Genomic DNA, 15,019 nt, shown 5'->3' with positions numbered 1-15,019 from the left:
TATAGTGTCTGATGGTAGCGGTAGTATACATGTATACAGCTCTATAGTGTCTGATGGTAGCGGTAGTATACATGTATACAGCTCTCTATAGTGTGTGATGGTAGCGGTAGTATACATGTATACAGCTCTCTATAGTGTCTGATGGTAGCGGTAGTATACATGTATACAGCTCTATAGTGTCTGATGGTAGCGGTAGTATACATGTATACAGCTCTCTATAGTGTCTGATGGTAGCGGTAGTATACATGTATACAGCTCTATAGTATGTGATGGTAGCGGTAGTATACATGTATACAGCTCTCTATAGTGTCTGATGGTAGCGGTAGTATACATGTATACAGCTCTCTATAGTGTCTGATGGTAGCGGTAGTATACATGTATACAGCTCTATAGTGTCTGATGGTAGCGGTAGTATACATGTATACAGCTCTCTATAGTGTCTCATGGTAGCGGTAGTATACATGTATACAGCTCTCTATAGTGTGTGATGGTAGCGGTAGTATACATGTATACAGCTCTATAGTATCTGATGGTAGCGGTAGTATACATGTATACAGATCTATAGTGTCTGATGGTAGCGGTAGTATACATGTATACAGCTCTATAGTGTGTGATGGTAGCGGTAGTATACATGTATACAGCTGTCTATAGTGTCTGATGGTAGCGGTAGTATACATGTATACAGCTCTATAGTGTCTGATGGTAGCGGTAGTATACATGTATACAGATCTATAGTGTCTGATGGTAGCGGTAGTATACATGTATACAGCTCTATAGTGTGTGATGGTAGCGGTAGTATACATGTATACAGCTGTCTATAGTGTCTGATGGTAGCGGTAGTATACATGTATACAGCTCTATGGTGTCTGATGGTAGTGGTAGTATACATGTATACAGCTCTCTATAGTGTCTGATGGTAGCGGTAGTATACATGTATACAGCTGTCTATAGTGTCTGATGGTAGCGGTAGTATACATGTATACAGCTCTATAGTGTCTCATGGTAGCGGTAGTATACATGTATACAGCTGTCTATAGTGTCTGATGGTAGCGGTAGTATACATGTATACAGCTCTATAGTGTCTGATGGTAGCGGTAGTATACATGTATACAGATCTATAGTGTCTGATGGTAGCGGTAGTATACATGTATACAGCTCTATAGTGTGTGATGGTAGCGGTAGTATACATGTATACAGCTGTCTATAGTGTCTGATGGTAGCGGTAGTATACATGTATACAGCTCTATGGTGTCTGATGGTAGCGGTAGTATACATGTATACAGCTCTCTATAGTGTCTGATGGTAGCGGTAGTATACATGTATACAGCTGTCTATAGTGTCTGATGGTAGCGGTAGTATACATGTATACAGCTCTATAGTGTCTCATGGTAGCGGTAGTATACATGTATACAGCTCTCTATAGTGTCTGATGGTAGCGGTAGTATACATGCAGCGGCTGCGGCTTCTCATCCCGAGGTCACATGGAGGAGCCTGTCCTGGCAGCCGCTGTGGTGAATGCCTGGGCTGGTGATAACATGCGATTCCTGTGAGTCACGTATAGTGATGTATATAGCGTACGCCTGTAGGATGGGGCCGCTCTCTCAGCGTCTGCCTGTCCCTGGATGGTAATGAGAGGCGTCTCTCCCCGCCCGCTCCCCTCCCCATCCTCTGACAATAGTCACATTCATCCGTCCCTCACACTGCTGCTCGGGGAGGGCTGGGTGTGCGCTCACACAGGAGTGCTGCTCGGGGAGGGCTGGGTGTGCGCTCACACAGGAGTGCTGCTCGGGGAGGGCTGGGTGTGCGCTCACACAGGAGTGCTGCTCGGGGAGGGCTGGGTGTGCGCTCACACAGGAGTGCTGCTCGGGGAGGGCTGGGTGTGCGCTCACACTCCTAGGTGTATTTTGGATGATGAGGAGGAGGTGGAACATCAGTGACAAAACCTAGCGTCCCGGGCCGAGCGATCAGATCAGGGAGAGCTGACTGATCATACCGGGTGAGTGATCCTGCTGGGAGACTGATCATACTGGGAGTCTTATCGTACTGGGGGACTGCTCCTGCTGGGGACTGATCCTACGGAGTGACTTATCCTGCTGGGGTCTGATCCTACCGAGTGACTGATCCTACCGAGTGACTGATCCTAATGGGCACTGATTCTACCAAGTGACTGATCCTACCGAGTGACTGATCCTGCTGGGGTCTGATCCTACGGAGTGACTGATCCTACGGAGTGACTGATCCTGCTGGGGTCTGATCCTACGGAGTGACTGATCCTACGGAGTGACTTATCCTGCTGGGGTCTGATCCTACCGAGTGACTGATCCTACCGAGTGACTGATCCTAATGGGCACTGATTCTACCAAGTGACTGATCCTACCGAGTGACTGATCCTGCTGGGGTCTGATCCTACGGAGTGACTGATCCTACGGAGTGACTGATCCTGCTGGGGTCTGATCCTACGGAGTGACTGATCCTACGGAGTGACTTATCCTGCTGGGGTCTGATCCTACCGAGTGACTGATCCTACCGAGTGACTGATCCTAATGGGCACTGATTCTACCAAGTGACTGATCCTACGGAGTGACTGATCCTACGGAGTGACTGATCCTACGGAGTGACTGATCCTGCTGGGGTCTGATCCTATGGAGTGACTGATCCTGCTGGGGTCTGATCCTACGGAGTGACTGATCCTGCTGGGGTCTGATCCTACCGAGTGACTGATCCTGCTGGGGACTGATTCTGCTGGGGTCTGATCCTACGGAGTGACTGATCCTACGGAGTGACTGATCCTACGGAGTGACTGATCCTACGGAGTGACTGATCCTACGGAGTGACTGATCCTACGGAGTGACTGATCCTACGGAGTGACTGATCCTACGGAGTGACTGATCCTACGGAGTGACTGATCCTACGGAGTGACTGATCCTACCGAGTGACTGATCCTACCGAGTGACTGATCCTACCGAGTGACTGATCCTACCGAGTGACTGATCCTACCGAGTGACTGATCCTACCGAGTGACTGATCCTACCGAGTGACTGATCCCTGCTCTCTCTCTCTGATCTCTATAGACTTCCCCGACCACCTCCGTGCAGCCGAGCAGTCTCAGCACATGGAGAAGAAGACAAAGTTCCCGTCAGCCCTGGCCGCGCCGAGGAAATCCTCCCCTCCTCCGACTGCTGAGGATGAAGAAGGACTACAGGGTGATGAAGCCCTGCTGGGCCGACCCCTGGGTCCCACTCCAAGTCAGAGCCGCTTCCAGGTGGATCCGGTCAGCGAAGCGGCTGCCAGGGAGCAGGAGGCTCATCCGGAGGCCGTAACCCATCGAGGACGCGGAGGCTCAGGGGGAGAGGAGGCCAAGGGGAGATTCAGGGTGAACTTTGTGGACCCGGCCGATCCGGATGGCAGCTCCCCTGATGGCAGCGGGGAAGGTGGCGGTGGGGTCAGCTTTCAGAATGGAGACACTGTGTTAAGTGAAGGCAGCCTGCATTCTGGTGGAACTGGTGGCCACCACTACCATTACGACACCCACACCAATACTTATTACCTGCGGACCTTTGGGCACAACACCATTGATGCCGTGCCCAGGATCGATCACTATCGGCACACGGCGGCAGACCTGGGCGAGAAGCTGCTGAGACCCAGCCTGGCCGAGCTACACGATGAGCTGGACAAGGTAGGGAGGACCTGTCACCTATAGGATATACCCCCCTCTATAGGGGACTATGTATATAGGGGACTGTGTAATATAGGGGACTATGTATATAGGGGACTGTGTAATATAGGGGACTATGTGTATAGGGGTCTGTGTAATATAGGGGACTATGTGTATAGGGGTCTGTGTAATATAGGGGACTATGTGTATAGGGGTCTGTGTAATATAGGGGACTATGTGTATAGGGGTCTGTGTAATATAGGGGACTATGTATATAGGGGACTATGTATATAGGGGACTGTGTAATATAGGGGACTATGTGTATAGGGGTCTGTGTAATATAGGGGACTATGTGTATAGTGGTCTGTGTAATATAGGGGACTATGTATATAGGGGACTGTGTAATATAGAGGACTATGTGTATAGGGGTCTGTGTAATATAGGGGACTATGTGTATAGTGAGGGGTCTGTGTAATATAGGGGACTATGTGTATAGGGATCTGTGTAATATAGGGGACTATGTGTATAGTGGTCTGTGTAATATAGGGGACTATGTATATAGGAGTCTGTGTAATATAGGGGACTATGTGTATAGGGGTCTGTGTAATATAGGGGTCTGTGTATATAGGGGACTATGTGTATAGTGAGGGGTCTGTGTAATATAGGGGACTATGTGTATAGGGGTCTGTGTAATATAGGGGACTATGTGTATAGTGAGGGGTCTGTGTAATATAGGGGACTATGTGTATAGGGGTCTGTGTAATATAGGGGACTATGTGTATAGGGGTCTGTGTAATATAGGGGACTATGTGTATAGGGGTCTGTGTAATATAGGGGACTATGTGTATAGGGGTCTGTGTAATATAGGGGACTATGTGTATAGGGGTCTGTGTAATATAGGGGACTATGTGTATAGGGGTCTGTGTAATATAGGGGACTATGTGTATAGTGATCTGTGTAATATAGGGGACTATGTATATAGGGGACTGTGTAATATAGGGGACTATGTGTATAGGGGTCTGTGTAATATAGGGGACTATGTGTATAGTGGTCTGTGTAATATAGGGGACTATGTGTATAGGGGACTGTGTAATATAGGGGACTATGTGTATAGGGGTCTGTGTAATATAGGGGACTATGTGTATAGTGAGGGGGGTCTGTGTAATATAGGGGACTATGTGTATAGGGGTCTGTGTAATATAGGGGACTATGTGTATAGTGAGGGGTCTGTGTAATATAGGGGACTATGTATATAGGGGTCTGTGTAATTATAGGGGACTATGTGTCTAGGGGTCTGTGTAATATAGGGGACTATGTGTATAGTGAGGGGGGTCTGTGTAATATAGGGGACTATGTGTATAGGGGTCTGTGTAATATAGGGGACTATGTATATAGGGGTCTGTGTAATATAGGGGACTATGTATATAGGGTCTGTGTAATATAGGGACTATGTGTATAGTGAGGGGTCTGTGTAATATAGGGGGACTATGTATATAGGGGTCTGTGTAATATAGGGGACTATGTGTATAGTGAGGGGGGTCTGTGTAATATAGGGGACTATGTGTATAGGGGTTGTGTAATATAGGGGACTATGTGTATATGGGGTCTGTGTAATATAGGGGACTATGTGTATAGGAGTCTGTGTAATATAGGTGACTATGTGTATCGTGAGGGGTCTGTGTAATATAGGGGACTATGTGTATAGGGGTCTGTGTAATATAGGGGACTATGTGTATAGGGATCTGTGTAATATAGGGGGACTATGTGTATAGAGGTCTGTGTAATATATGGGTCTTGTGTATAGGGGATCTGTGTAATATAGGGGACTATGTGTATAGGAGGGGTCTGTGTAATATAGGGGACTATGTGTAATAGGGGATCTGTGTAATATAGGGGACTATGTGTATAGGGGTCTGTGTAATACTAGGGGACTAGTGTGTATAGTGAGGTCTGTTGTAATATAGGGGACTATGTGTATAGGGGGTCTGTGTAATATAGGGGACTATGTGTATAGTGAGGGGGTCTGTGTAATATAGGGGACTATGTGTATAGGGGTCTGTGTAATATAGGGGACTATTGTATAGGGGTCTGTGTAATATAGGTGACTATGTGAGTGAGGGGTCTGTGTAATATAGGGGACTATGTGTATAGGGGTCTGTGTATATAGGGAACTATGTGTATAGGAGGGGGTCTGTGTATATAGGGGACTATGTGTAGAGGGTCTGTGTAATATAGGGGACTATGTGTATAGTGATCTGTGTAATATAGGGGACTATGTGTATAGTGAGGGGGGTCTGTGTAATATAGGGGACTATGTGTATAGGGGTCTGTGTAATATAGGGGACTATGTGTATAGGGATCTGTGTAATATAGGGGATTGTGTATAGTGAGGGGTCTGTGTAATATAGGGGACTATGTGTATAGGGGTCTGTGTAATATAGGGGACTATGTGTATAGGGGTCTGTGTAATATAGGGGACTATGTATATAGGGGTCTGTGTAATATAGGGGACTATGTATATAGGGGTCTGTGTAATATTAGGGGACTATGTGTATAGGGGTCTGTTGTAATATAGGGGACTATGTGTATAGGGATCTGTGTAATATAGGGGACTATGTTATAGGGGTCTGTGTAATATAGGGGACCTATGTGTATAGTGAGGGGTCTGTGTAATATAGGGGACTATGTATATAGGGGTCTGTGTAATATAGGGGACTATGTGTATAGTGATCTGTGTAATATAGGGGACTATGTATATAGGGGTCTGTGTAATATAGGGGACTATGTGTATAGGGGTCTGTGTAATATAGGGGACTATGTGTATAGTGAGGGGTCTGTGTAATATAGGGGACTATGTGTATAGGGGTCTGTGTAATATAGGGGACTATGTGTATAGGGGTCTGTGTAATATAGGGGACTATGTGTATAGTGAGGGGGGTCTGTGTAATATAGGGGACTATGTGTATAGGAGTCTGTGTAATATAGGTGACTATGTGTATAGGGGTCTGTGTAATATAGGGGACTGTGTGTATAGGGATCTGTGTAATATAGGGGACTATGTGTATAGGGGTCTGTGTAATATAGGGGACTATGTGTATAGTGAGGGGTCTGTGTAATATAGGGGACTATGTGTATAGGGGTCTGTGTAATATAGGGGACTATGTGTATAGGGGTCTGTGTAATATAGGGGACTATGTGTATAGTGAGGGGTCTGTGTAATATAGGGGACTATGTGTATAGTGAGGGGTCTGTGTAATATAGGGGACTATGTGTATAGGGGTCTGTGTAATATAGGGGACTATGTGTATAGTGAGGGGTCTGTGTAATATAGGGGACTATGTGTATAGGGGACTATGTGTATAGGGATCTGTGTAATATAGGGGACTGTGTGTATAGGGATCTGTGTAATATAGGGGACTATGTGTATAGGGGTCTGTGTAATATAGGGGACTATGTGTATAGTGAGGGGTCTGTGTAATATAGGGGACTATGTGTATAGGGGTCTGTGTAATATAGGGGACTATGTGTATAGTGAGGGGTCTGTGTAATATAGGGGACTATGTGTATAGGGGACTATGTGTATAGTGAGGGGTCTGTGTAATATAGGGGACTATGTATATAGGGGACTATGTGTATAGGGGTCTGTGTAATATAGGGGACTATGTATATAGGGATCTGTGTAATATAGGGGACTATGTGTATAGGGATCTGTGTAATATAGGGGACTATGTGTATAGGGGTCTGTGTAATATAGGGGACTATGTGTATAGGGGTCTGTGTAATATAGGGGACTATGTGTATAGGGGTCTGTGTAATATAGGGGACTATGTGTATAGGGGTCTGTGTAATATAGGGGACTATGTGTATAGGGATCTGTGTAATATAGGGGACTATGTGTATAGGGGTCTGTGTATATAGGGGACTATGTGTATAGGGGGTCTGTGTATATAGGGGACTATGTATATAGGGGTCTGTGTAATATAGGGGACTATGTGTATAGGGGTCTGTGTAATATAGGGGACTATGTGTATAGGGGTCTGTGTAATATAGGGGACTATGTGTAGAGGGGTCTGTGTAATATAGGGGACTATGTGTATAGTGAGGTCTGTGTAATATAGGGGACTATGTATAGTGAGGGGGTCTGTGTAATATAGGGGACTATGTGTATAGGGGTCTGTGTAATATAGGGGACTATGTGTATATGAGGGGTCTGTGTAATATAGGGGACTATGTGTATAGGGGTCTGTGTAATATAGGGGACTATGTGTATAGTGAGGGGGTCTGTGTAATATAGGGGACTATGTGTATAGGGGTCTGTGTAATATAGGGGACTATGTGTATAGGGGTCTGTGTAATATAGGGGACTATGTGTATAGGGGTCTGTGTAATATAGGGGACTATGTGTATAGGGGTCTGTGTAATATAGGGGACTATGTGTATAGGGGTCTGTGTAATATAGGGGACTATGTGTATAGTGAGGGGTCTGTGTAATATAGGGGACTATGTGTATAGGGATCTGTGTAATATAGGGGACTATGTGTATAGGGGTCTGTGTAATATAGGGGACTGTGTGTATAGTGAGGGGACTGTGTAATATAGGGGACTATGTGTATAGGGGTCTGTGTAATATAGGGGACTATGTGTATAGTGAGGGGGGTCTGTGTAATATAGGGGACTATGTGTATAGGGGTCTGTGTAATATAGGGGACTATGTGTATAGGGGTCTGTGTAATATAGGGGACTATGTATATAGGGGTCTGTGTAATATAGGGGACTATGTATATAGGGGTCTGTGTAATATAGGGGACTATGTGTATAGGGGTCTGTGTAATATAGGGGACTATGTGTATAGGGATCTGTGTAATATAGGGGACTATGTGTATAGGGGTCTGTGTAATATAGGGGACTATGTGTATAGTGAGGGGTCTGTGTAATATAGGGGACTATGTGTATAGGGATCTGTGTAATATAGGGGACTATGTGTATAGGGGTCTGTGTAATATAGGGGACTATGTGTATAGTGAGGGGTCTGTGTAATATAGGGGACTATGTGTATAGGGGTCTGTGTAATATAGGGGACTATGTGTATAGGGGTCTGTGTAATATAGGGGACTATGTGTATAGGGGTCTGTGTAATATAGGGGACTATGTGTATAGGGGTCTGTGTAATATAGGGGACTATGTGTATAGTGAGGGGTCTGTGTAATATAGGGGACTATGTGTATAGGGATCTGTGTAATATAGGGGACTATGTGTATAGGGGTCTGTGTAATATAGGGGACTGTGTGTATAGTGAGGGGACTGTGTAATATAGGGGACTATGTGTATAGGGGTCTGTGTAATATAGGGGACTATGTGTATAGGGGTCTGTGTAATATAGGGGACTATGTGTATAGTGAGGGGGGTCTGTGTAATATAGGGGACTATGTGTATAGGGGTCTGTGTAATATAGGGGACTATGTGTATAGGGGTCTGTGTAATATAGGGGACTATGTATATAGGGGTCTGTGTAATATAGGGGACTATGTATATAGGGGTCTGTGTAATATAGGGGACTATGTGTATAGTGAGGGGTCTGTGTAATATAGGGGACTATGTGTATAGTGAGGGGTCTGTGTAATATAGGGGTCTGTGTAATATAGGGGACTGTGTGTATAGTGAGGGGTCTGTGTAATATAGGGGACTATGTGTATAGGGGTCTGTGTAATATAGGGGACTATGTGTATAGGGATCTGTGTAATATAGGGGACTATGTGTATAGGGGTCTGTGTAATATAGGGGACTATGTGTATAGTGAGGGGTCTGTGTAATATAGGGGACTATGTGTATAGGGATCTGTGTAATATAGGGGACTATGTGTATAGGGGTCTGTGTAATATAGGGGACTATGTGTATAGTGAGGGGTCTGTGTAATATAGGGGACTATGTGTATAGTGAGGGGTCTGTGTAATATAGGGGACTATGTGTATAGGGGTCTGTGTAATATAGGGGACTATGTGTATAGGGGTCTGTGTAATATAGGGGACTATGTGTATAGGGGTCTGTGTAATATAGGGGACTATGTGTATAGTGAGGGGTCTGTGTAATATAGGGGACTATGTGTATAGGGGTCTGTGTAATATAGGGGACTATGTGTATAGTGAGGGGACTGTGTAATATAGGGGACTATGTGTATAGTGAGGGGTCTGTGTAATATAGGGGACTATGTATATAGGGGTCTGTGTAATATAGGGGACTATGTGTATAGTGAGGGGTCTGTGTAATATAGGGGACTATGTATATAGGGGTCTGTGTAATATAGTGGGACTAATGTGTATGAGTTGAGGGGATCTGTGTAATATAGGGGACTAAGTGGTATAGTGGTCTGGTGTTATATAGGAGGATCTATTGTGTAATGGGTCGGTGTAATAGAGGGGACTATGTGTATATGGGGTCTGTGTAATATAGGGGACTATGTGTATAAGTGAGGGGGGGTCTGTAGTAATAATAGGGGAGCTCATGTGTATAGGTGAGAGGGGGGGATCGGTGGTAATATAGGGGACTAGGTGTCAGTAGGAGTCTGTGATAATATAGGGGACTATGGTATAGTGAGGGGTCTGTGTAAATATAGGGGACATATGTTAGTATAGGGGGCCTGTGTAATATGGGGACTATGTGTAGTAGGGTCTGTGTAATAAGGGTACTAGGTGTATAGTGATCTGTGTAATATAGGGACTATGATGTATAAGGGGTCTGTGTAATGAGTATGGGAGGCCTGTGTGTAATAGTGAGGGGTCTGTGTAATTAGGGGACTATGTATATAGGGGTCTGTGGAATATAGGGGGACTAGGTGTATAGTGGAGGGGTCTGTGTAATATAGGGTGACTCTGATGATATATGGGGATCTGTGTAATATAGGGGAGCTATGTGATAGGGGGTCTGTGTAATATAGGGACTATGTGTATAGTGAGGGGTCTGTGTAATATAGGGGACTATGTGTATAGGGGTCTGTGTAATATAGGGGACTATGTGTATAGGGGTCTGTGTAATATAGGGGACTGTGTATAGTGATCTGTGTAATATAGGGGACTATGTGTATAGGGGTCTGTGTAATATAGGGGACTGTGTATAGTGAGGGGTCTGTGTAATATAGGGGGACTATGTGTATAGGATCTGTGTAATATAGGGGACTATGTGTATAGGGGTCTGTGTAATTAGGGGGACTATGTGTATAGGGGGTCTGTGTAATATAGGGGACTGTGTATAGTGATCGTGTGTATATAGGGGACTATGTGTATAGGGGTCTGTGTAATATAGGGGACTATGTGTATAGGGGTCTGTGTAATATAGGGGGACTGGGTGTGTGTATAGGTGACTGGTGTAATATAGGGGACTAGTGTATAGGGATCTGTGTAATATAGGGGACTATGTGTATAGGGGGCTGTGTAATATAGGGGACTGTGGTGTATAGTGAGGGGTCTGTGTAATATAGGGGGACTATGTGTAATATAGGGGTCTGTGTAATATAGGGGGACTATGTGTATAGGGTGGTCTGTGTAATATCGGGGACTATGTGTAAGGGGTCTGTGTAATATAGGGGACTATGTGTATAGGGGTCTGTGTAATATAGGGGACTATGTGGTATAGGGGTCTGTGTATATAGGGGACTATGTGTATAGGGGTCTGTGTAATATAGGGGACTATGTGTATAGGGGTCTGTGTAATATAGGGGACTGTGTGTATAGTGAGGGGTCTGGTGTAATATAGGGGGACTGTGTGTATAGGGGTCTGTGTAATATAGGGGACTATGTGTATAGGGGTCTGTGTATATAGGGGGACTATGTGTATAGGGGTCTGTGTAATATAGGGGACTATGTGTATAGGGGTCTGTGTAATATAGGGGACTATGTGTATAGGGGTCTGTGTAATATAGGGGACTATGTGTATAGGGGTCTGTGTAATATAGGGGACTATGTATATAGGGGTCTGTGTAATATAGGGGACTATGTGTATAGTGAGGGGGGTCTGTGTAATATAGGGGACTATGTGTATAGGGGTCTGTGTAATATAGGGGGCTATGTGTATAGGGGTCTGTGTAATATAGGGGACTATGTGTATAGGGGTCTGTGTAATATAGGGGACTGTGTGTATAGGGGTCTGTAATATAGAGGACTATGTGTATAGGGGGTCTGTGTAATATAGGGGACTGTGTGTATAGTGAGGGGTCTGTGTAATATAGGGGACTGTGTGTATAGTGAGGGGTCTGTGTAATATTGTGGCTTACGCTCTTAGTATGAAAACGTTTTCTGTCTGTCCGTATACCTCGCTATATGATATGTATACGCTGTATATACAGTATAGCAGTATAGTGAGGGGTCTGTGTAATATAGGGGACTATGTGTATAGGGGTCTGTGTAATATAGGGGACTATGTGTATAGTGGTCTGTGTAATATAGAGGACTATGTGTATAGTGAGGGGTCTGTGTAATATAGGGGACTATGTGTATAGGGGTCTGTGTAATATAGGGGACTATGTGTATAGGGGTCTGTGTAATATAGGGGACTATGTATATAGGGGTCTGTGTAATATAGGGGACTATGTGTATAGTGAGGGGTCTGTGTAATATAGGGGTCTGTGTAATATAGGGGACTATGTGTAATAGGGGTCTGTGTAATATAGGGGACTATGTATATAGGGGTCTGTGTAATATAGGGACTATGTGTAATAGTGAGGGGTCTGTGTAATAGTAGGGGACTAATGTTATAGGGGGTCTGTGTAATATAGGTGGACTATGTGTATAGGGTCTGTGTAATATAGGGGACTATGTGTATAGGGGTCTGTGTAATATAGGGGACTATGTATATAGGGGTCTGTGTAATATAGGGGACTATGTGTATAGTGAGGGGTCTGTGTAATATAGGGGACTATGTGTAATATAGGGGTCTGTGTAATATAGGGGACTATGTGTATAGGGGTCTGTGTAATATAGGGGACTATGTGTATAGGGGTCTGTGTAATATAGGGGACTATGTGTATAGGGGTCTGTAATATAGGGGACTATGTGTATAGGGGTCTGTGTAATATAGGGGACTATGTGTATAGTGAGGGGGGTCTGTGTAATATAGGGGACTATGTGTATAGGGGTCTGTGTAATATAGGGGACTATGTATATAGGGGTCTGTGTAAGATAGGGGACTATGTGTATAGTGAGGGGTCTGTGTAATATAGGGGACTATGTGTATAGGGGTCTGTGTAATATAGGGGACTATGTGTATAGGGGTCTGTGTAATATAGGGGACTATGTGTATAGTGAGGGGGGTCTGTGTAATATAGGGGACTATGTGTATAGGGGTCTGTGTAATATAGGGGACTATGTGTATAGGGGTCTGTGTAATATAGGGGACTATGTGTATAGGGGTCTGTGTAATATAGGGGACTATGTGTATAGTGAGGGGTCTGTGTAATATAGGGGACTATGTGTATAGTGAGGGGTCTGTGTAATATAGGGGACTATGTGTATAGTGAGGGGTCTGTGTAATATAGGGGACTATGTGTATAGGGGTCTGTGTAATATAGGGGACTATGTGTATAGTGAGGGGTCTGTGTAATATAGGGGACTATGTGTATAGGGGTCTGTGTAATATAGGGGACTGTGTGTATAGGGGTCTGTAATATAGGGGACTATGTGTATAGGGGTCTGTGTAATATAGGGGACTATGTGTATAGGGGTCTGTGTAATATAGGGGACTGTGTATAGTGATCTGTGTAATATAGGGGACTATGTGTATAGTGATCTGTGTAATATAGGGGACTATGTGTATAGGGGTCTGTGTAATATAGGGGACTATGTGTATAGGGGTCTGTGTAATATAGGGGACTATGTGTATAGGGGTCTGTGTAATATAGGGGACTATGTGTATAGTGAGGGGTCTGTGTAATATAGGGGACTATGTGTATAGGGGTCTGTGTAATATAGGGGACTGTGTGTATAGGGGTCTGTAATATAGAGGACTATGTGTATAGGGGTCTGTAATATAGAGGACTATGTGTATAGGGGTCTGTAATATAGAGGACTATGTGTATAGTGAGGGGTCTGTGTAATATAGGGGACTATGTGTATAGGGGACTATGTATATAGGGGACTATGTGTATAGGGGTCTGTGTAATATAGGGGACTATGTGTATAGTGAGGGGTCTGTGTAATATAGGGGACTATGTATATAGGGGTCTGTGTAATATAGGGGACTATGTATATAGGGGACTGTGTGTATAGTGAGGGGTCTGTGTAATATAGGGGACTGTGTGTATAGTGAGGGGTCTGTGTAATATAGGGGACTATGTGTATAGTGAGGGGTCTGTGTAATATAGGGGACTATGTATATAGGGGTCTGTGTAATATAGGGGACTATGTGTATAGTGAGGGGGGTCTGTGTAATATAGGGGACTATGTGTATAGGGGTCTGTGTAATATAGGGGGCTATGTGTATAGGGGTCTGTGTAATATAGGGGACTATGTGTATAGGGGTCTGTGTAATATAGGGGACTATGTGTATAGTGAGGGGTCTGTGTAATATAGGGGACTATGTGTATAGTGAGGGGTCTGTGTAATATAGGGGACTATGTGTATAGTGAGGGGTCTGTGTAATATAGGGGACTATGTGTATAGGGGTCTGTGTAATATAGGGGACTATGTGTATAGGGGTCTGTGTAATATAGGGGACTATGTGTATAGGGGTCTGTGTAATATAGGGGACTATGTGTATAGGGGTCTGTGTAATATAGGGGACTATGTGTATAGGGGTCTGTGTAATATAGGGGACTATGTGTATAGAGGTCTGTGTAATATAGGGGACTATGTGTATAGGGGTCTGTGTAATATAGGGGACTATGTGTATAGGGGTCTGTGTAATATAGGGGACTATGTGTATAGGGGTCTGTGTAATATAGGGGACTATGTGTATAGGGATCTGTGTAATATAGAGGACTATGTGTATAGGGGTCTGTGTAATATAGGGGACTATGTGTATAGGGGTCTGTGTAATATAGGGGACTATGTGTATAGGGGACTATGTGTATAGGGGTCTGTGTAATATAGGGGACTATGTGTATAGTGATCTGTGTAATATAGGGGACTATGTGTATAGGGGTCTGTAATATAGGGGACTATGTGTATAGGGGTCTGTGTAATATAGGGGACTATGTGTATAGTGATCTGTGTAATATAGGGGACTATGTGTATAGGGGTCTGTAATATAGGGGACTATGTGTATAGGGGTCTGTGTAATATAGGGGACTATGTGTATAGTGATCTGTGTAATATAGGGGACTATGTGTATAGGGGTCTGTGTAATATAGGGGACTATGTGTATAGGGGTCTGTGTAAT

At 44.4% G+C, this 15,019-nt stretch overlaps 1 protein-coding gene across 1 annotated transcript in view; it reads left to right on the top strand.

Moving 5' to 3' along the window:
• Positions 1-1,796: 1,796 nt before the first annotated feature.
• The window catches only part of SLC12A2 (solute carrier family 12 member 2), a 183,794-nt gene continuing 170,571 nt past the window's right edge, over positions 1,797-15,019 (top strand). Inside the window, exons 1-2 of the mRNA XM_069960696.1 lie at positions 1,797-1,996; positions 3,072-3,676. Coding sequence (XP_069816797.1) covers positions 3,113-3,676 — 564 coding nt within the window. The 5' untranslated portion in view covers positions 1,797-1,996; positions 3,072-3,112. The remainder of the gene's footprint in view (positions 1,997-3,071; positions 3,677-15,019) is intronic.

The sequence above is a fragment of the Dendropsophus ebraccatus genome, chromosome 3 (assembly GCF_027789765.1).
Source record: "Dendropsophus ebraccatus isolate aDenEbr1 chromosome 3, aDenEbr1.pat, whole genome shotgun sequence".
Lineage (NCBI taxonomy): Eukaryota > Metazoa > Chordata > Amphibia > Anura > Hylidae > Dendropsophus > Dendropsophus ebraccatus.
This window is presented reverse-complemented; position numbering and strand designations above follow the sequence as displayed.